The sequence below is a fragment of the Lottia gigantea genome (genome assembly GCF_000327385.1).
Source record: "Lottia gigantea unplaced genomic scaffold LOTGIsca_18, whole genome shotgun sequence".
Classification (NCBI taxonomy): domain Eukaryota; kingdom Metazoa; phylum Mollusca; class Gastropoda; family Lottiidae; genus Lottia; species Lottia gigantea.
The window spans coordinates 809,429-832,430 of NW_008708301.1; the positions used below are offsets into that span (position 1 = coordinate 809,429).

The 23,002-nt window shown below is 32.6% G+C and overlaps 2 protein-coding genes across 2 annotated transcripts in view; one reads left to right on the plus strand and one right to left on the minus strand.

The window, feature by feature from the left end:
* The window catches only part of LOTGIDRAFT_158715 (hypothetical protein), a gene marked incomplete at both ends in the record, with an annotated part of 3,230 nt that extends 1,341 nt beyond the window's left edge, over positions 1 to 1,889 (minus strand). The window contains one exon of the mRNA XM_009052158.1: positions 591 to 1,889. Within this exon, the coding sequence (XP_009050406.1) occupies positions 591 to 1,889 (1,299 nt within the window). The remainder of the gene's footprint in view (positions 1 to 590) is intronic.
* A 1,147-nt stretch (positions 1,890 to 3,036) lies between these two features.
* LOTGIDRAFT_231163 (hypothetical protein) lies at positions 3,037 to 22,138 on the plus strand (the record flags this gene model as incomplete). Its single annotated transcript, XM_009052159.1, has 27 exons — positions 3,037 to 3,214; positions 4,770 to 4,801; positions 4,992 to 5,145; positions 5,406 to 5,476; positions 5,818 to 5,943; positions 6,493 to 6,532; positions 8,828 to 8,912; positions 9,592 to 9,739; positions 10,686 to 10,922; positions 11,194 to 11,247; positions 11,279 to 11,548; positions 12,215 to 12,385; positions 12,913 to 13,107; positions 13,290 to 13,439; positions 13,955 to 14,122; positions 14,411 to 14,495; positions 14,891 to 15,053; positions 15,542 to 15,665; positions 16,363 to 16,476; positions 17,285 to 17,386; positions 17,474 to 17,608; positions 17,892 to 18,030; positions 18,732 to 18,908; positions 19,617 to 19,698; positions 20,410 to 20,566; positions 21,359 to 21,433; positions 22,025 to 22,138. 27 exons carry the CDS (start codon positions 3,037 to 3,039, stop codon positions 22,136 to 22,138), a joined length of 3,546 nt encoding a protein of 1,181 aa, XP_009050407.1.
* Between the last annotated feature and the right edge of the window lie 864 nt (positions 22,139 to 23,002).

Here is a 23,002-nt window from a genome sequence, read left to right on the forward strand (position 1 = left end):
GGGCGCCTTGGGGGGGTTTCCCCGGGGTTTTGGGAAAAACCTTTTTTTTACCCCCCCTTGGGGGGGGGGGGGGGGGTGGTTTCGAAAAAAATATGTGCAGCTAAGATTTCGTTGAAATCTTTCAATGGATGGTCGGAGATAATTCGAATTTGGTGTGGGAATAAATTTAAGTCCACGGTCTAAGATTGAAAGAATTTTGCGGCTCAAGTTAACTACAGTTTGGCCTAGCGGTGGCCTCTCAGTATTTTTATCCCCAGTAATTAGATTAAAGACTTACTCGATGCTTGAAGCTGGTGTATCCAAAACAAATAAATGCTGTTTGCTGTTTCTGGAGACCAATGAAGATTATCAACTGGTTCGAATTCTTCTTCGTAGGGTGGTAAGATTGTTGCGCTGTTGATACTGGACTCCATCATCATGTTGTTGAGAGTGCTGAGGTTCTGTTGTGCTTTCTTCGAGATTTTATTTGAAATGGGTATACATGTGAAGAGGATCTTGTAGTTTGGGAAGGTTTTGTTGGCTGTGGCGATTAATTTCTGGGCTTGGTTAAAGGAGGTCTTTGGTAGCTGATCACGGTTGTTGAGGCCTACATGAAGAATAATGGTAGTAGATTTGGGATCATGGTCGTATGATTCCAAGATTGACTGTATGTGATGGATTTGGGCACCGGGGTAAGAATGTATTTCAGTGTCTGAACTGGTTTTGGTAATTCGATTCAGGTTAGATGATCCAATAATTAAGGTAGATTCCTTTAGAGCGGGTAGCTTCCATAATGATTTGTCCATGGTTTGGTGATAATACGGTTTGGTAGCGGATATAATGGTCGTCGACGGTGTGATTGGTACTGGTTTGGTAGTTGTTAGAATTGTAGCATTGGGAACGGACTGGGATCTGGTTCGAGGGGGGGAAGGTCTGGAAATACGTCTCGACTTCGATGGAGACTGAGGGGTGGTTTGCTGGTCCAAAAACGCACAAAAGGAAGAAAGGTTGGCGGATCCTGGATCACGTGGTGAAGATTCAGATGGTGTGGAAGGGGAAGACGAGTCTGAAAGTGAAAAGAGAAGGGGAGTGCCCTCTCTACGAGAGCGTTTACCTATGTCTGCTGGACTAGGAGTAGGTGAACTTCGGGCTCGTTTAGGGGTTTGGTTCGCCAGCGTCGTGGCTCTAGATGGTGCAGGTGTAGTGTCCATTTCAGTTGGTAGAGATATGGTTACTCTGGTTTTTGTTTCGTTGATTGTTTGGTAGAACTTGGTGATTAATGCTTGAGTGAGACATTTCCCATAGGAGCGGTGGGCCCAGGACAGGGCATGGGAAACGATGCGGTCGACGGCAGCTGATGATAAAGACTTGGTACGAATGGTGGTCAGCTTCTCTTGAAGTGTGGTTTGGTAATGGTCGATCAGGACCTGCGTAACCTTAGAGAGCCATGTCCGATTGAGGGATCTAATATTCGCGTCAACAGCTGATGTTTTCATTGCTGGGCGGATAAAACTATCCAACTCAGAGACTTTGCGTTTGAAGGTAAACGCTGGTTGGCCTTGCTGTTGAAGGGTAAGGATTGCCAAATGATGGAGGCACTGCAAAACTTGGAAGAACACCTTCACAAAAGGTTCTTCCTCCTTATGAGTGGGGACTGGTTGGCGTCGGTGGGCTGGTAGTCGTTTCTGTTGTTGGCCAGGTCGATGGTTACCTCTTGATTGGTAGGTGTTGTAGGTAGGTCGGCGATGGGGTGGGATATAGCTGGATGGGTTGGTTGGTGGTCGGCGATTGGTAGGTGGTAGAGGTCGATGGAAGACAGGGCCGTTGTAGAGTACGTGATATTGGTTTGGTTGACGATAAGTGTTTCTATGTCTGGCTTCTTGCCAGCGGTTGTTGTAGTTGGGGAGCATAATGAAAATAACTTGAGGTTAGAAAGGGAATGTACAGCGGATGTAACAGGAGGAAACTATATACTAGCGTGAAAATGTGGGGATCAAATTATGCAAATAAGTCAAACTGGGTTTGGGGATATATAAAGTAAGGTGAAAGTTATGATGAAAAATGCAAAAATATATATTTAGGTGATAAATAACGCTAACAATGATGTGAAAAATTATAACAAGTAAAACAAAAACTTACGCAATTGACACGAACCGGTTTTCGAAATATTGTCCTTTTTCAAGTGTCGATGTATGGTGTGATCAATTATATTGATGAAATCCTGGTCAAGTTTGAATTTGAAGATTTTTTGATGAACTGTTTTTGAGTTATTGCCCTCGACACAATAGGGACTACAGTTTTCAAATGATTTTAATGAAATTTGGTGTGATCATTTATATTGATGAGATCCCGGTCAAGTTCGAATTTGAAGATTTTTTGATGAACTGTTTTTGAGTTATAGCCCTTGACTTAGGAAAAACGCGTCAAAATTTGTTTGTGAACACAATAGAGACTATAGTTTTCAAATGATTTTAATGAAATTTGGTGTGATCATTTATATTGATCAGATCCCGGATTTTCGTATTGCAGAAATTAGTAATTTAGTAATTTAGTAGTCAACTGAAAATATAAATGAAAATCTTTGATAACAATTGAGTTTAGGCTTAGGCCTAGGTTTACGTGGTCTACAAAGCAAATTAATTAAATTTACATAAAATGCATACATAATAGACTAGAATATTAGCAAATCTACTCACTCTAATAGTGGGAACTTTAAATGGGTTAATAATTGGCTTGGTCGCCTTATTCGTACTATAGTTATTTCGTACTTTCGTACTTTTTATCATTTCTTACAGCTGCCAGTGGGCGTATGTTATCTTGCCTGGCAAGCTATCTTTTTTCTCTGTAGGAAAGGCAAAGGCTGGTCGTGAGTCAATAGATTTAAGGTGTCATTTCGATGCTATTCGGATTACTGGAAGTGCAGTTTATTATGCCTTCGTTGTATCCCTTTCTAGTCATTGTATTATTTACATCGTATAAAATTCCACTGTTCATTGATGAGTAGGCCCTATACTTGGAAATTGTTTTTCTTTACTAATTAAAAAAACCTGATCCAAAATGCGTCTTTTTAGGTGTCAAGATGCCAGATATATGGTTCTGACTCCAAAGTCGATCCAATCATGTGTTCCGTATTCATTTAGTGCCCGAGCCTTTGGCAACCATTCCTACACATTGAAGGCGGAACTTCAACGTTCCTATAGTGGGAATACAATTTCTTCAATTACCACTGAAATATGTAAGTATTTGGTATTAGTGTATTAGTATTAGTGTATAAGTGTATTACTCTCTAAAGGGCTAGCACAAATATATTTATTTCAAACTCAAGACTCTAGATTTTTTCTCATTCTATACCACCATCCTACACCACTACCATTCTGTACAATCATCATTCTATGCCACCACCATTCTATACAACCATCATTCTGAACCACCATGATTCTATACCACCATTCTACACCACTACCATTCTGTACAGTCATCATTCTATGTCACCACCATTCTATACAACCATCATTCTATACCATCATTCTACACCACTACCATTCTGTACAATCATCATTCTATGCCACCACCATTCTATACAACCATCATTCTGAACCACCATAATTGTATACCACCACTCCATACCAACATTTTAAGACCCACTATCATTCCGTACCATCATTTTATACCTCCATCATTCTATACAATCATCATTCTATACCATGATTCTATACAACCATTCTATACCACCATCATTTTTATCACCATTTTGTATTATCATTCTACACCACCAACACCATTCTATACCATTCTAAGGTTCTCTTTTTTTATACCACCATTCTATACCACCATGATTCTGTATCATCATTCTATATTTCACCATCATTCTATACAACCACCAGTCTGTACCAACATCATTCTATACCACAATTCTTTACCATCACTCTACTATGTAGCCTACTACCATCATTCTGTACCATCATTCTATAAAACCATCATTCTATACCACCATCATTTATACCAGCATTCTGTACCATCATTCTATACCACCAACACCATTCTATACTATTCTGGAGTTTTTCTTCATTTTTTTCTACACCACTACTATTCTGTACAATCATCATTCTATGTCACCACCATTCTATACAACCATCATTCTGTACCACCAACATTCTATACCATCATTTTATACCACCATCATTCTATACAATCATCATTCTATACCATGATTCTGTACAACCATTCTATACCACCATCATTTTTATCACCATTTTGTACCATCATTCTATACCACCAACACCATTCTATACCATTCTGGATTATTTCTTCATTTTATACCATCATTTTTACAACCATGATTCTGTACCATCATTCTATGCCACCATCATTCTATACAACCATTATTCTGAATCGCCGTCATTCTATACCATCATTCTATACCACCTTTCTATGTTCCACCATCATTCTGTATCATCATTTTACATCATCCTTTTATGCCACCGTCATTCTATACCCCCATCATTCTATACCACCATCATTCTATACCACCATCATTCTATACCACCGATAGTTCATTGGACGTTAAAGAATTAAGGAAAACAACAAAAATATATTCTCAACCGGAAGTCAGACAGGAATAATGAGTATATTATATGGAGAGCTATATCAGACAAAAGTATAATATATGAAAAGACAAAATAGAAATAATAACATTGTGGCGCACCATCTATACCACCATTCTATACCATCAACACCATCCAATACCAACATTCTATACTAACAGTAAATAAGTTTAAATTATATTCCAGTGCCAGGCGATACAAACACCATTACGTTACAGGTATGTTATTTTTCAAGTTCTGTAATTTTATATCGGAAACAGCATGAAGGCATGAACAATAACAATAAGGATATCTCAAAAGACTTTCGATTTCCACTTGATTTATTTCTAACGAGTCTTTTTTACCTGGTTAAGGCTTGAAGATCCAAATTAGACTGTGCGTGTATTTCATTTCATATTATCTAACTAGGTTCCATGTAATTTAACTTCTTGGAGCATCTATCTTATTCTGGCGGGTACTGGTGAAACTACGTTTTATAATCGTCAATATCTGAGTGTGAACAGCAAAAATATGGAAATCATCATACAAACTGATAAAAAGGTATATAAACCAGGGCAAACAGGTACTACCTTCCTTATAAATTTAAAAGCTTATCAGAGGAATTATTTATTGTAATAAATATAATTTATACATCCAGCCAAACCAGATTTGGACCACGTGAAAATTCGTTTTGGTTGTTCATATGTACTGCTTTATTATCAAGTTTTCTTCACTTTTACTGGCAATAGGGGTATGAATTGTCTGAACCATGAGTGACATTCCTTTTGTGCTCCTATGAATCAATTCAATTCAAATGATAAGTTTATATGGTCTTTATTGTAGTAAAATATCGGGTATTTGGTGTTCGCTCGGATTTACAAGTGGTATGTTCTAACTATACCGTTACTGTCACAGTAAGTATACATCATGATCTTAGGTTTAAGATGTGATAACTCAATTCTTTGCTTTTGAAAGTACTAGTTTTTGTTTTAGATCTGATCACATTTGCATAAGATGAGGTTGTAAATTTGTATATCACTGATATCAGAGGCTTGTTGTCCCGATCATCTGTAAAATTATATCATGGAACACGTGTTGTATGAGTAGTATTGTTGTTGATTAATAAATGCTTTTTTACGAAAGAAAAAATATTAATCTGGAATGTAAAAATCTTCCACGAATAATTGCATTCAACCGATTTTACATTTTTGTCTATCAAATTCACTCTACGATACATCATGATTTTATTTTCAAGGACCCCAAGAGAAACAAAATTCATTTATACACTTCTGCTGGAGATGACTATTGTATAGTTGAAAGGGATTTAAAGCTGCCGAAGGAACCAATATTTGGAGCATGGAAAATAAAAGCGTCAGTAGAGGTAAAAAATTACTCGATCTTGATGACATAGATACATCACTGGGCCAGTATTGGTTGGCAAAAACTGTTTTGTCTTATTAAATTATAAATTGTCTTAGTCTTTGTCTTTGCTTTGTAAACGACGCTATTTTGAATCATCTCAACAAACAGAAACATATGTATTTCTTAAAATCTTTATCATAAACATACTTTTAATTTTTTTTAAACTTACATCATTTGGTCAAAATAAATTCTATTCAGTTTTGAAATTTGAAGAGATAAATAGTTTTGCTTATTTCACCTCTCTGCTTGATTAACAAATGTGTAATTTTCAAGTGTTTGGTCATTTAAAAAAAATTTTAAATCTATTTTTTGTTTATATGTTGGTTTGTACAATTGTTGATGAACATCTCGATTTCATGGTCTCCTAACTAAACGTAATATCTGTTATAACGTGCTTCCTTTTTAACCATGTGAACTTAATTTGCATTTTCTTTTAACGGCACACCTTATTATTTACTTTCTCAACAATTGTCTTCATGTTTTAATAATTATTTGTATAAATTCACAGAAAATGGAGCATACACAGACATTTAAAATTGAGAAATATGGTATGTATACAAATTATCAATTGTAATCATTATACTATCAATAAACTGAAATTTGTTATGTAAACATTATACTATCAATAAACTGAAATTTGTTATGTAAACATTATACTATCAATAAACTGAAATTTGTTATGTAATCATTATACTATCAATAAACTGAAATTTGTTATGTAAACATTATACTATCAATAAACTGAAATTTGTTATGTAAACATTATACTATCAATAAACTGAAATTTGTTATGTAAACATTATACTATCAATAAACTGAAATTTGTTATGTAAACATTATACTATCAATTAACTGAAATTTGTTAAGTAAACATTAATCTATCAATAAATTGAAATTTGTTATGTAAACATTATACTATCAATAAACTGAAATTTATAATGTAAACATTATACTATCAATTAACTAAAATTTGTTTTGCAAACATTATACTATCAATAAACTGAAATTTGTTTTGCAAACATTATACTATCAATTAACTGAAATTTGTTTTTTAAACATTATACTATCAATTAACTGAAATTTGTTATGTAAACATTATACTATCAATAAACTGAAATTTGTTATGTAAACATTATACTATCAATTAACTGAAATTTGTTATGTAAACATTAATCTATCAATAAACTGAAATTTGTTATGTAAACATTATACTATCAATAAACTGAAATTTATAATGTAAACATTATACTATCAATGAACTAAAATTTGTTTTGTAAACATTATACTATCTATAAACTGAAATTTGTTTTGTAAACATTATACTATCAATTAACTGAAATTTGTTATGTAAACATTATACTATCAATAAACTGAAATTTGTTATGCAAACATTATACTATCAATTAACTGAAATTTGTTTTGTAAACATTATACTATCAATAAACTGAAATTTGTTACGTTAACATTATACTATCAATAAACTGAAATTTGTTATGTAAACATTAATCTGTCAATAAACTGAAATTTGTTATGTGAACATTATACTATCAATAAACTGAAATTTGTTATGTAAACATTATACTATCAATAAACTGAAATTTATAATGTAAACATTATACTATCAATTAACTAAAATTTGTTTTGTAAACATTATACTATCAATAAACTGAAATTTGTTACGTTAACATTATACTATCAATAAACTGAAATTTGTTTTTTAAACATTATACTATCAATTAACTGAAATTTGTTATGTAAACATTAGACTATCAATAAACTGAAATTTGTTATGTAAACATTATGCTATCAATAAACTGAAATTTGTTATGTAAACATTATACTATCAATTAACTGAAATTTGTTTTTTAAACATTATACTATCAATTAACTGAAATTTGTTATGTAAACATTATACTATCAATAAACTGAAATTTGTTTTGTAAACATTATACTATCAATAAACTGAAATTTGTTTTTTAAACATTATACTATCAATAAACTGAAATTTGTTTTGTAAACATTATACTATCAATAAACTGAAATTTGTTATGTAAACATTATACTATCAATTATCTGAAATATGTTTTGTAAACAAATTATCAATAATCTGAAATATATTAAATTTTCATGAATTATGAAATATCAATAATCACAAAAATGTTAATAATTATCTAACATACATTAATGTAAACATATAGTACTATCAATTATCTGAAATTTGTGATGTATACAAAAATTACAAATAATCTGAAATATGATATTAATTATCTGAAATATGGTATGTACACAAATTATCAAAAATCTGAAAAATGATATTAGTTATCTGAAATATGGTATGTAAACATAAACATACTACAGTTATCTGAAATTTGTGTAAACAATAACTGAATGTATATATAATATTATTTGACTAATTCCCGAGAAAGATCCTCTTTTCAACGAATTTCCATTGTTTTCTGATTGTATCGCAGATAGTTAATATTAGAGGAAAACTCAAGCTGCCTGTGGTATTTTTACATATATTAACACTATCTTGAACAAAACTGATGATTGTTATAGTAACTGTTGTCAATAGCATACCGGTGTTGTCCATCGAGTAGAACAACTAGAAAATTCAAAAAATGTAAAGATGCAAAGCTTATAAAACCCAGTTGTTGAATTGCACAATTTAGCTTGTCTTTTTAGCTTAGACCGCCACAGTTATTACTTTAGTCAAATACTTTTTTGGGACTTAAAACATAAGAAGATAGAAGAATGACCTTAAGATCAATTAATCATATTATTAGTTTTCCTGCCAATGTTCTTCAATACATTAACTCATCCACAGTTTGCTTTCTTTCAAGTATTACCTAAAGCTGAAGCTAAAGTTATAATGCCGTCTATTGTAAGTCAGAAGGATAACTCGATTACAGTACAGGTTTCATCTCAGTAAGTTTGTTACCTCATATTGATAGAGATATTAGACATATGTTCATTATATCTTTATAGGTTGAACCATTTTGAAATATCAGCCTTTTTAAAATTCCTTCTTCTCTTTCATTGAACTTATTTGGACGACATTTTCAGCAAAAATAAACCTCCGAAAGCTATTTCCATGATAAACTTGCCTTTTGAACTTTGGAGTATTTCATACAAAAGATGAATGACCAACCCAAACTCCTCATTGCAATTAGATAGTTTACAGTATTTTTTCTCTGGATAACAAAATTAACAATGGAGATAAGGTGGAGGAACTGACGGACAGAATTAGAGAGAAATGGAATAAAATATCACTTTGGTAAAGTGATGTCTAATAGCCATATAAATATGAAGTCAAATTATTATCAGCATAGCTTTGATACTTTATGAAAAATAATGAATTGAAAAGAGTTATCGTTTTTTGTGAGCCACCAGATATATAAAAGTGTTCTTTCATGAATGAATTTGATTATTACATGTAGCTCTAAAATTGATCTATTAAGCACTATTTTATCAGCGTTAATGTTTTTTTTTAAATTTTAAAAATGTATTCACTTATCTGAATTGTGCTGATAATACTTTTCCATAGATGACAATGAATTACCATGGCATTTTTTAACTGTAACTTCGCCTTCTGAAATCTTTGTAGATATACGTTTGGTAAGCCAGTAAATGGATCTGCTAGATTAAGGATAATTGTTAACTATTATCCTAAAAGAAAATATCAAAAAGATCCAGATACAGGAAAATATGGTTACGTTGATCTGACCCAGCCTGAACTTATATATGACATGCAGGTAAATTCCAGTTACTCTTTACAGTTTTCGCATTTTTATAATACAATAGTTTCGTTTCGTACTAAGTTATTTGAAGGGATTGTAAAATTTGGATGTGTATTCAGTCAGACATGTGTGGTTCTTGCAATTCCACAAAAAAAGTGTTTGATCGTCGCAAATCGTTCTTTACGATTACTGATATCATAAAACACTTAGTTTAAGTGGAATTGCAGGAACCACAGGCCCCTGACTAGAAATTAAATTGTGCAAGTTGATTCTATCACTGACCTCGATAAACATAAATTGTTAAGAAAACCTCTTTACAACCCCAAGTCATTATACTGTTACAGTACGCCTTAAAACAATACAGACACATTGTTTCATAGCATGATTAACAATAAATGATGACAAAACTCTATGGCATAAAATGATAGGATCAATAGAATGTTTATTTAAGAAAACACAGTCTCTTTTAATACAGGGAAAAGACAAAAGTGACAGATTTTTCATTGTTTTACTACATGATCTGAAAAAGAGGGTGTATTGAATAGGACTATGCAATTTTTTTTGCTTGACATTTTGATACATGTATCAATACACTTAATTTTGTTTATCGAAAGCCTTGGACAAATCATTAAAAGCAACATATTGTTGTTTTCCTTTTGGTTAATTAAAAAAATCGAAGCCTGCAAATTCAAGGAACGTTCTAGTTATCATTTTGTAAACGAACAGACAATACCGGTACTAAAAAAGACACAAACAACAATAATTTTACAGGCAGCACATTTCGTGTGGATGATTAAACTTCGAATACAACTTTCATCCTGATTTCATGAACCAGAGTAATTATACTTTTTTAGCAGATCTACACTAGACTATTTCTCGTCAGTGAAGTCTGGTCAGGTAAATATTATATGTACATGCTCTCTTTGAATATTTACAGGTTGATTAAATGTCTTTTTTTTAGTTGGATAAAAATGGGAAAGGTACAACTGTTATTACAACAGAAGAATTAAAGACAATAGCCTATAGAGGATATCTTTCCTACAAGACAATAATTGGTCAAGTAAATGTGACTGATGACACAACTGAAGCGACGTACATCTCTCAAACCAGTCAAATTTCAGTGACTAGGACAAGAGAAAAGTTAAGCTTTGTTCTAAATCCACAGAACTACAAGCCTGCACTAGTTAACAGATTGTATGTAAGTTTTGCGTTGGTTGTAAAATTCAGAATTCCGTGTGTTTTGCTAACGAATTACTTTTAGTTTGAAAATTGAGGGCCTGGTTAATTTGATATTATTTTGTACTGTGTGTTGTAACTGATGACAGTAACCACAGTTTAATTTGATCTCAATATCTCATATTTACGGCCCAAAAAGGAATGACAATGCATATTTATTAACGCTTTAAAAAAAAAAGAAAAACACCCAAATCTCCCAAAATCAAATACCATAAATAACAAATTCTTTTCAGATTGAACTCAAGCAGATTGATGGCAAACCAGTTTTGGAACCAGGTAATATTATTGTAAGTGCCAGGGTTAAAATCCTCATACCAGGAAGAACCAGCTGCAGAACCACCACCACCATCCGAGAACCCGGACAACTCATCCACGCCAACTCCTCCTACTACTCCACGAAGGAGATATGGTCATCATGGCTGGGGCTATGGTCGCTATGGCTACCCGCCTTGGTATGACCCTAACTGTAAGGATCCACAATATAGATATGAAAATTTACCAGAAAAATATTTGACTGTACCAGCCAACGGTTTACTGACGTATGATTTATTGGTGAATGAAACCGATTCTGTTGAAGTTTATCTGAAGGTAAGACAATCTAACGTTATTATTTCTGTGAAAAAGAAATAGTAGTATTAAAAACACAATATTTGTTCACATGCTTACTATTACAACTTTCAGCATAAATTTTAGTATTTATTTCTGTATGGCAAATGTACAGTCGTCCACACAAAGAATTTTTTCTGCATTTTGTTTTATTGACTGTCGCAATTTTAGTCTGGTTAGGCCAGTTGATTAGAAAGTTACATGAATAACTGAAACTGAAAAAATATTTAGACGACTATATCAGATTATAAATATGTAGATCATTCTACTGGTAAACAATCTGACAATCCGATGCTCTGGCATAACAGCACAAAACATTTTATATAGATAAAACATTTTGAGAATTGGCAATTATTGGATAAACAGTAATATGGTCGGTTGATCTTCGGTTGTATTCAATGGTTTTGGTTCTCAATTGAAGTTACCTTTGATTAATCCTGGATTCTGATCTTGAAATAGAAACTATTGAAAACTTTTCAGACAAGCTTGTATCATTACACACGTATCTGATTTCTGCGTCGAGGACCATATCTGTCATATAAATCTTAACTGTCTTTTAGTTTAAAACATTTAATGAATATTTGAAATTCGGGGTCTCACTCTTATGCTATCTTGCCTTAATACTCTCTTTATTAATTGATTTTATAGGTAAATTATGTAGAAGATACTGACGTATATACATCAAGGACTCTAACATCTTTCAAATCCCCGAGCAACACATTCTTGTCTGTCTCTCTTAAAACTAACAAACCAGCGTCTGGACAAAAAGTTGAGCTCGAACTCAAAGCTACTCGAGAATTTAGCAGAGTTTATTACACAGTAAGTAATAGAGTCCAGGTTAGTAATAAAGAGTTGGAGAGTTATATAAGATCCTGTGAGATAACCTCTTTATTAATACTGCATTTCGTGCAAGAGATATAGAAGACAACAAACTCATTTTTGGATAATTATCTAATTTTGGTGACTTCAAAAATGAAATTCAATGTAGATTAACGTCTGATTTTATATAAGATGTAAGCTTGAGTTAAAAAGGAGATATAGATTTTAACACTAAACATCGGGAACACCGAGAAGTTTTATCAGGTCTAAATTAAAACACTAAGAAAATTAAGTGTTAAACAGTTAGTATGAACATATAAAAATGTAGCATGGATATGTTAATAATATACACATAAGGAAAGCCAAATTAACTACAAGAATAACTCTATAATCTAGTTAATGCTAACACTTTGTCAGCTGTTAGAAATCCATGCAAGCGTGAGTGTAGGATTAATGAATTCTATCGGTTGTTCTTCCAACAAGATCCATAATTAAACATATGGATAAACTGTCATTTTGTTTTACAGATTCTGTCTCGAGGGGTGCTGATAACAGAAAATCACCAAGATTTCAGTACACCAAGTAAATCTCAAATTCTCAGCTTTTCCGTAACTAGCGATATGGCACCAAAGCTTAAAATCATAGTAAATATTAGAGTGGAAGATAAAGAAATTGTTGCTGATGCTATCTCATTTAATGTTGAGGGATTTTACAATAACAAGGTGAGAATCGGGTATACAGAATATTCACCTCGTTTTTATCACCTATTGAGCAGTTGTTGCTGACTTGAATTACTACGAGTAGAATTTTTCCATTGTGGTGACAAGCTAGGGTCTGTATTAGCAATTCTTGAAATCAAGCTCAAAAACATGTTGTACATCATGGTAAATTTCTATTATCTTAGGTATCATTAATGTTCGATTCGGATAAAGTAGAAACTGGATCCATATCAACTCTCAGTGTTAAAGCTTACAGCAATTCTAATGTATATGCTGTGGCTGTTGATAAAAGCACCACTTTACTTGGGGAAGCATCAGATGATTTCAGCCAAGAGGTGAGTCACAGGAAATTTCCGCCTCTATGAGATGATACCACGATAAGTATTAGACATTAAATATAATTATGTAAATAGTTTTCAGAAGTACTAAAAATATACAAATATGGCATAATTCATTTAAAATTATCTCAAGCTAGGAATTTCATTTCTATTCTATAGATGTCTTTTCTATACATGACAGTGTCTCAAGAAAAGACGACTCGTCTTTTTAACTTGAATAAAAAGGCTAATATTTCGACTGTTAGCAGTGAACACTTTTACTGATTGACTAAGGTGAGACTAAGGTATGATTGGTAATATGACAGTGATCGATTTAAGTTTCTAGGACCCAGAAAATGAATGCCAACTATAACCAATTTCAGTTACCTAATCTTATGATAAGATGACTATATTTCTTAAAATCATGTTGACAAAGTCAAACTTATTTTCAAATGTTTAAATATGAAGAGGTGTTGTTGTGGTATAAGATTTACAAGAGAGTTTTGACAACTCTCTATATTTGTATTCTTTAGGTGAAAGAATTCTTAGACAAAGTTAGCAGTAGGAATTATTATAGAAAGAAGAGGGGAGCTCTCTTTGGAAAGAGGAGTGAATCTGAAAAACGTTCTCGCACTAAACGATCAGTATGGTGGCCATACGCTTATACCACATCTGGAACCGATGTTGATGATATATTCAGAGTACGTTATATTATAATTATAATGACATTTTTGTAAGATAAAAGACGGTCTATTACAGCATATTTGGTGTTGGATAATTTGCTCTTACCCATTTTTGCCACACTGTTGTTTTGTATTCTGTTTTATTCTGTATGCTGTTTGGAGCGTTTGAGTTCATTTAATTATAGACAACCATGACAGGTTTTAAAAGAATGAGGGGGGGGGGGGTATTGTTCATTTCAGTTGTAATACATATTAAGCTATCGTCATATGATGTTCACATCTAACGTTTCTATCTTTCTTGAATAGTATACTGGTTTAAATGTTATATCTGATGCCTTAGTCTATAAATACCAAACACCAGAACCATGTCGGCGTTATTATGGTCGATATGGTAAATATATATTCTCTTTTAAAATGTCAACGTAATTGCAACTTTTGGCTCTTGAATTACGATATACAGTATTCCGTAAATGGTAAATACATAAAATAAGATCAAATTCTGAAAACAAAAATGAAAATTCGGTAAACAAAGAGATGATTGATTAACTTAAATCAAAATTTCAATGAATTTCTGAACATGTAGAACTAAATCAGAATTTGAATTTCCTATCTAATTCAACCTGTCCATATCTTTGAGGAAATGATTTGATCTTCTGGGTGTCATGAATCTGGACAATTTGATAAAGTATTTATATAATTGCTGACACGCCATAAAAAAATATAAATGATGGTTTCATACATTCATTACCTCAGCAATATAACTCTTATAACTCAATACTCGTACAGGATATCCAGGAACACAACCACCTGCTGGGACATCAGCTACCATGCCTCCGGAAGCATTTCAACCAGCTCAAGCTCCCGATGTTGCATCCAGGAATTTTGATGAGGAAGTTTCTGCTAGATCATTCTTTCCAGAAACTTGGATTTGGGAGTCACAAAATGCTGGGTTAGATATTATTTTATTATTTTATAACAAGTCTATAGAAGGTTCACTGACAGTGAATTCGTAAAATCAGTCAAACTCGTCTCACAAACATTTTTGACCTTTAAACTTTAGTGACACTCAAGAGGTCAAGAAGTCCAAGATCACATATGTTTAGTGAAGTATACTATGATGAAATCGAATCAGATCGGTATAGTCAAAGCCAATGATATTGACTGATAAAGAACACGTTATCCACAAACATTGAAAATGATACTTTTATTCTCCTGCAAAATCTCAAAACCGTGGATGGTAAGGTAGCACGCCACGTGAGTTATAACTGTTTGTACCCAGAGGGTTAAAAAACGATACCTGGGAACTAAAGCATTTTGTTATATCGGGCCTTATTCTACCTGCACATGGTGATTTTTAAACTCCTTCCTGAATATAGACAGATAAATTGCAGTAGATTGGTTTTATAATTTATATAGATCTTTCATGATCTATTGCAGCTCTATAGGGATCGCCAACTTCACATTAAAAGTACCAGACACTATCACAACCTGGGTTGCCAGTGCTTTTGCTGTCAGTCCAAATCCCTTAATTGGAGTTGGTATGACGTCAGACGTAGCTGAGGTGAGTATTAATTTTCAAACAAATAATCACCAAGATAATATCTGGTGGTCCAGAAAAAACACATTAATACTCTTCAATTCAGGATTTTTCATAAAGTATCAAAGCTATGATCATAATATTTTGACTTTATATTTTTGGGGATATAAGACAAAATTATTTTCACCAAATAATATCTTTATAGCTTTATATCAGGCTGAACAGATTTCGAATACCAATTTGTTCAAAATTACTTGTGAAATAATATTAAGCTGAAAATAATTACTATAATTTCACATCCTTAGTTGAATAAATGCTCAATATAACATCCATTTCAGCAGAAATCGCCCGAATTCCATTTTTCTATGACGAGATATTGTCTGTCCGGTTTATTCATGTGGTATTTTGTTAGATTTCCCTCTAAATCTGTCCTTCAGTTCCTCCTGCTATCTCCAGCTAGAGAAAGCAAACTGTACACCATTTGATTGTCGTCGGGAGTTTTAGGGTTGCCATTCATCTTTTGTATGGAATACTCCAATTTTCAAAATTCAAAAGGCAATATTTTGTTTCGGTATTACATTATTTGACAAGGCATTTTAAAAAGACTGGTCGAGGACTCTGATTGGCTGACGTACAATCCATCCAAATCTCGGGTATGAGACGAAGTTCGTAAAAGCTTGACTTTGTGAAGATGGTGTTGATGATACTTCTTGTCTTACAGCTGACAGCGTTTACAGAGTTTTTTGTTATGTTAAATCTGCCCTATTCTGTTGTTAGAGGTGAAGAACTGGTTATAAAAGCCAGTGTGTTTAACAATCTTGGTTTTGATACAGAGGTTTGTATATTGGCAAAATAGACATAAAACATACATTACTTTATATAAACCCATGGACAGTACGATAATGGAGTGCGTCAAAACCGGCATGTCGAATACCATTTTCAATATCGGATACGGTTCAGTCTTTTCTTTAAATTTTGAAATCTTTCAAAGTTGTAACTTGATCTTCGTTGATTTTTTTTTTTACAAAATGAGTTGAAAATTAAAGAAACTATTACATTTTCACTATTACGGATCATGAGAGTTTAAATTAATAAACAAACAAATCATGTTCTCACTCTTCATTTTTTGTCCAATAAATACAAGTTTTGTAAAGGAATACCAATAATGGTTTCGAATTTATTATATAAGATTGAGATAATATAACGAAACACTGTGTCTTTTGTGATACCATTACCAAATATAATTTCCAGTTACTTTTACTAAATGTTGAAACTTTTGTGGACAAGGCGCTCGTGTAAGACATTCATCAAAAACTAATTAGTGTCAATATTGCATGATACAGATACCATGTCCGTTTATCTAATTCTGTACTTTTGGTGTCAAGGAATACAAAAAAATCCGTACAATTCTCAAAATCAAAATCTCCTCTAAAGTATTGAAAAATCGTGAGTAAAAATTGTATAGTAGTGGACTCATCCAAAGAAAAGTACCAACATGTTTCGAAAAATATTGTTGCTTCAAAAATTGATATCACGCTTGTAGCTGGGATTTCAAACAAAGAGATCTCAACTGCTGCATCAATATGTGTTTCTATCAGCCCGACATACAGCAGCATTGTTTATAACCTTTAATATGTCTTCAGGCTGAAGTAATGTTAGAGAATCCAAAAGGATTTGTTATTATTCAAGTTGATGCTGACGGATTTGAAGTCGAGTCCATGGTAACAGAGACCACAAGAATAAACGTAAGTTAATTTATAAATTCCTTCCAAATAATCAATGCTGATGATTACACTGGATTCTTTAAACATGTATACCCTCGTTTATTTTAGGTACCCAAAGATGGAGCTGCTACTGCTTATTTTACTGTTAGATTTCTGGAAGTTGGATATATCGATCTACAGGTTTATGCTCGAACTGTTACATTACAAGCTGGTGACAGGATTTTGAAGCCAATGTTCGTTGAGGTAAGCTATTTTGTGGTTGAATATATCAAAACAATAATTATAGAATTGTAATGTGTTAAATAATTTTATGGGTTATTGAATTATTAGAAAACACATTCATTCGTATAGGCCAACATCAGTTCAGAACCCAATTTAATAGCTAAGATTTGTCACCTCCTGTAAATGAATCCGTACTGAGTTGTTTTGTGTAATCTATTACCTCAATACCTTGAATGTTGCACTTACCCTTTTTTGCGCTTGTTGATTCATCATCGTTATTATTTAGACCTCAATTTCTTTATAGGTTGAAGGAATACCACAAGAATACAATGAAGTAGTGATTGTAGAATTGGTTGAACAGAATTATTTCAATAGAAGCGTAGAAATACGATATCCCAGTAATGTTGTACCAGATTCGCAAAAAGTTGTCGTTACTGCTTATGGTATATACCTTATCTCACTATTGAATAATTGAGTCAACTATTTTCAATTGAATATTGAATATATTTAAATAGTTTTCAGAAGCACTTGAAATTTACAAAAATCGCATAATTCCTCCAGAAATACCTCTAACTATAAATTTCAATTTCTATTTCAATATATGTCTTTTCTATATATATGGAAACTCGAATAATTATGGACAAACTTGGATTCAAAGGCGGTGAGCTGAGAACACTATTACTGATTAGTCTAGCTAAAGAAATTCCCGTTTCTGAGACTAAGTATGATTAGTTAATCGGATGGCGAAGCTGTCCCTTTAATGCAACATTTTGTCACGGGTATTATCATTCGTCAATCGTCGGCAGTTTCCGTAAAGCCGAATTTGTCTCGGCTATGAATGGTGATTTTCGTCATGTCTTCATGGTCAAGTCCCTTTACTTGCGGTATAAGCAGTGATTTGTCAAATGATTTCGACCTAAATATAGTCGTTAACTTTAAAACCCTTTGGAGATTAGCCTGGCAATATGTATATAATGTCGTTTGGTGTATTATTAGTCATTATTGGTATGAAATACTTTAGATATTTGATCGGAATCTGTACCTTTTGAAATTGAAACTGTAAGTTTCTTTATTGTTCACTTACTGTTGAAAACTGGATCTTTGTCAATATAAAAAGAGAAAAATCGCTTATTGTCATTTGTAGGAGATCCACTCAGCTCGGCTCTACAGGATACTGAAAAATGGATCAAAAGGCCATATGGTTGTGGAGAACAGAATATGATCAACTTTGTACCTAATATTTATACCTGGGCATATCTTCATTGTACTGGACAATTGACCCCGGCTATACAAACCAAAATAAAGAATTATTTAGGAATTGGTATGTAAATATCTACATTGAACATTGTGACCACTCGATGTGGTAATGACTGATGGGCGTGTTTTTATCCTGTTGTAACAATTCAATTGTATTAACTTTATTGTATTAGCTCTATTGAATTAACTCTACTGTATTAACTCTTATATACTACTTCTACTGTATCATTTCGACTGTAAGAACTCTATTGTATTAACTCTATTGTATTAACTCTATTTTATTAACAATACTGTATTAACTCTATTACATTAACTCTACTGTATTGAATCATTTCTACTGAATAATATCTACTTAATCAACTCTGCTGTATTAACTTTATTGTATTAACTCTACTGGACAAACTCTACCTTATTCACTCTACTGTGTCAACTCTATTGTATAACCTCTACTGTATTGACTTTACTGTAATGACTCTACTGTATTAACTTTACCGTATTGGCTCTATTGTATTAACTCTACTGTATTAACACTATTGTATTGACTATACTGCATTGACTCTATTGTATTAATTATACTGTATTGACTCTATTGTATTAACTATACTGTATTAACTCTATTAACTATATTGTATTGACTCTACTGTATCATTTTTACTGTATTAACTCTATTGTATTAACTATACTGTATTAACTATAATGTATTAAATCTATTGTATCATTTCTACTGCTTTAACTCTACTGAATTAACTATTTTGTATTGACTCTATTTAAGGTTACAGTGGAGAAATGAGATATCAACGAAATGATTATTCATTCAGTGCGTTTGGTGACAGAGATAGCTCTGGTAGTCAGTGGTGAGTGTAAACCATGCTTATCTGATATACATTGATACTTATTTTGGGTTTTATTCACACATTAGTTCCCATGAATAACAAAGGGTGCTTTCGCAAAGGTTATTTCCTTTATCATCATTTACCTTTTCAGATCACATTATCAAAGGGGATTTCAGGATTGCAGATTTCGTTATGGTTTTAAATACCAACCGGTGGAAAAAGCTCACGTATAGTAGAGCAAAGATATGTATGGACACCCGATGACGATTTTGAAAAAACGATTGTGAGGTTAAAAAAAAATAGTAATTGAACTGCATTAGTTGGACTCACATTGACGTTTTTCAAAATTGACATGAATTCCGTTTTGCCTGTTATTTAATGGGAATTTTAAAGTATGTAGGAATATCCAACAGATGAATGTTTACTTTCTTTCCAGAACTACTGATATATATTACCGAAAATACCATACTTCCATTACATCACAAAATAGAAGGAATTGTCTGCAATGAATAGATATTTGACTTATTGCCTCCGAAATACCTAGATGTGGTTATCTATTGATGGAACTTATAGCTTAGGTTTTACATTTCATTATAATTTGTCATTGACAAAGGATGTCATTTGGATTTGGTCACTTTCGTTATGACGTTATCATATCTTGATTTTGAGGCCTCAATATTTTTTTTTTGTAGTATGCTTTCATTTGCTCTCAAAATGTATTATAATTTGTAGGCTAACAGCCTATGTAGTAAGAACATTCAGTGAAGCTCGTCAATACATCTATGTTGATGAAAAAATATTAGAGTATGCTGTTAATTACTTGATAAATAATCAGAATGAAGACGGTACCTTTAATGAACCTGGCCGTGTGATTCATAAGGAATTAAAGGTATATTGCACCTATATTAACACAATTTCCAAATCTTTTAGACGTATAAAAGCAAAAGAGTGAAGGCAAGTATGACCATTTTATCATTGATTGGTGTCAAATTGAACTTTTGTATATAAGACATTGTTAAGAATATTAATGAACATTTTACGGCGGACGTTATTTATATAAGATCAGAGTTGACTTTTGGCCCATGGTGATTTCCAGTGATTCAGTTGAATTCAAATACAGTGTTATTTAGATTTTTGAAGTGAGTTTGAAATATAGAATAACAGAATCGTATCTTTCCTGCCAACATGATTTAGATGTTGAGGGACAATGGATATATTTGAGCGATAATTAGTTTGATGTGGTAACTAATTACGGACATTAGTAGTGTGATACAATACTTTTACTTGACCCAATAGCTGTTAAAGGAATACTACGTCTTAGAATGAACATAAAATTTAAGAATTTTAAACTTGGCCAATAAGAGCATATATTCATCAGTAGCTATACCTGGTGTCATAAATAACATAACAGGATCCTTATATAATCCGATAAATCTAAACAAAAGTTTAGTAATTATTCATAAATATGCAATTAACTATTGAAAAACGCTTAATATTAAGATTTCCCAATAATTTCTTAGTTTTATGAATGTTCCAATGTTCCAGATATATTAACTTTATGACACCGGGTATATATGAATATGTACTCATATTGACCATTCTTGAGAATTTAAATTTTATGTTCATTTTAAGACGTATTATCACTTTAATATGGCATTTCAACGTTTTAAATTATTTGTAGGGCAGTTCATTTGAAGGAAATGGTTTGAATGCCTTTACTTTGATTGCTCTTTCTGAAAATTCTGAAATAATGCAGGTAAATATAAAGTGGTGTAGTCGCTTGATTATTCTAAGAATAACTTTATCTAATATCCGCTATTTGTTATAGGACAAATTAGACATCTGGTGAATAACCCTACTGCATTCCACCCTACTGCAAAGCAATTATTATCAGTAGGCTTTAATTGCTGATAAAACTTCAGTTTAAATAAATATGTTTTTGTAAAAATATTAAAAGAGTTAAAAAAAGATATCATGAAAAAATATATCTTTCACAGGAGGCGCAGATAACAACAACATAGATATGCTGGTAAATGGCATACGTTACTTTCGTCAGCACTAATTGCCAGGTGCTAATCATGTTCCAAATATAGGAACTGAGAATTACTCTTTTCATCCATATACAAAGACAATTTCTCCCAGGCAGGCATATAGTCTTCACTTGGTTCATTTGATCAAACATATTATATCTTTCAAAATAAGATAAGTAAAACGTAAGAGTAATTTATTGATAAAAATCATTGAAACAACATAAAAATATGACCTACATTGTGTTCCATAAAATTTTTCTGCTGACATGGTATCCGCTAATGTGTCACGTGACTTTGTTCACTGGAATATATTCTAGCAGACGACACTTGGAATAGTTTGCGATTTCAGCATCCACTGGAAGCGGACGTTAACTTGTCATCTACCAACAAACCAACCATCTTGGGATTCCGAGTACAGTTGGGGATTATAAGATAATTTGGCCGATAAAAAAATTGTGACATTTGGTAATAACTGAAATCCGCCATTTTGTATATGTAAGGAATAGATAATAAATTCGACATTGTTTTGAAACGATAGGAAATATTTTAAAGGTTAACGTTGAGAGATAACCCATGTTTATCAAACCACGCAAATGCAGAGGTCACGCTAGGTCGCATATGTCAATTATTTATTATTTACGGAGATTCACGAAAACGGAAACAATCCACGTCCTTGTCGGTTGGGATTCATTACCTTTGTGACTCTTTTCTGTACATTTCCGTACATTAATTGTGGGACTTTGCTTTCCCAGTTTGTTATCGAAATGTCCATTCTTTTTTTTTTTTTTGTGGGACTTTGCTACGGCAAAGTCCCAGTTTGTTATCGAAATGTCCATCCTTTTTTTTTTTTTTTTTTTTTTTTTTCGTTTCGTCCACACCTTCCCGAGCTTAGACTGCAGTAGTTGTATTAACGTTTTGAATTTCATAGACCTTCTATATAGGTGACGATGTGCATAAATATAAATTGGAACATTTTTGCAAAACCGGAAGTGCCACAGTTCAACATGTGCAAAAAGTCGAAAATCGGCTCTAGAAGGCGCATTTTTGCATCGATTTTCTTCGGGTTTTCATTTTTACAATCTACCTGTAATTTCTGACCTGATAGCACTTGAAAAATTACGAAATTCGAAAATTCGTCGCTCACTTTTTTCGATCAAATTTTTCGATTTTTTTGCAACTTTTTTGCTTTTGCATCGATTGATCTGAAATTTTAAATGCAAAGAGACTTCACTAATGTTAATAATATGATACAGTCAAATTTTGTACGTCATTCCGATTTCAACAGGAAAGCGACG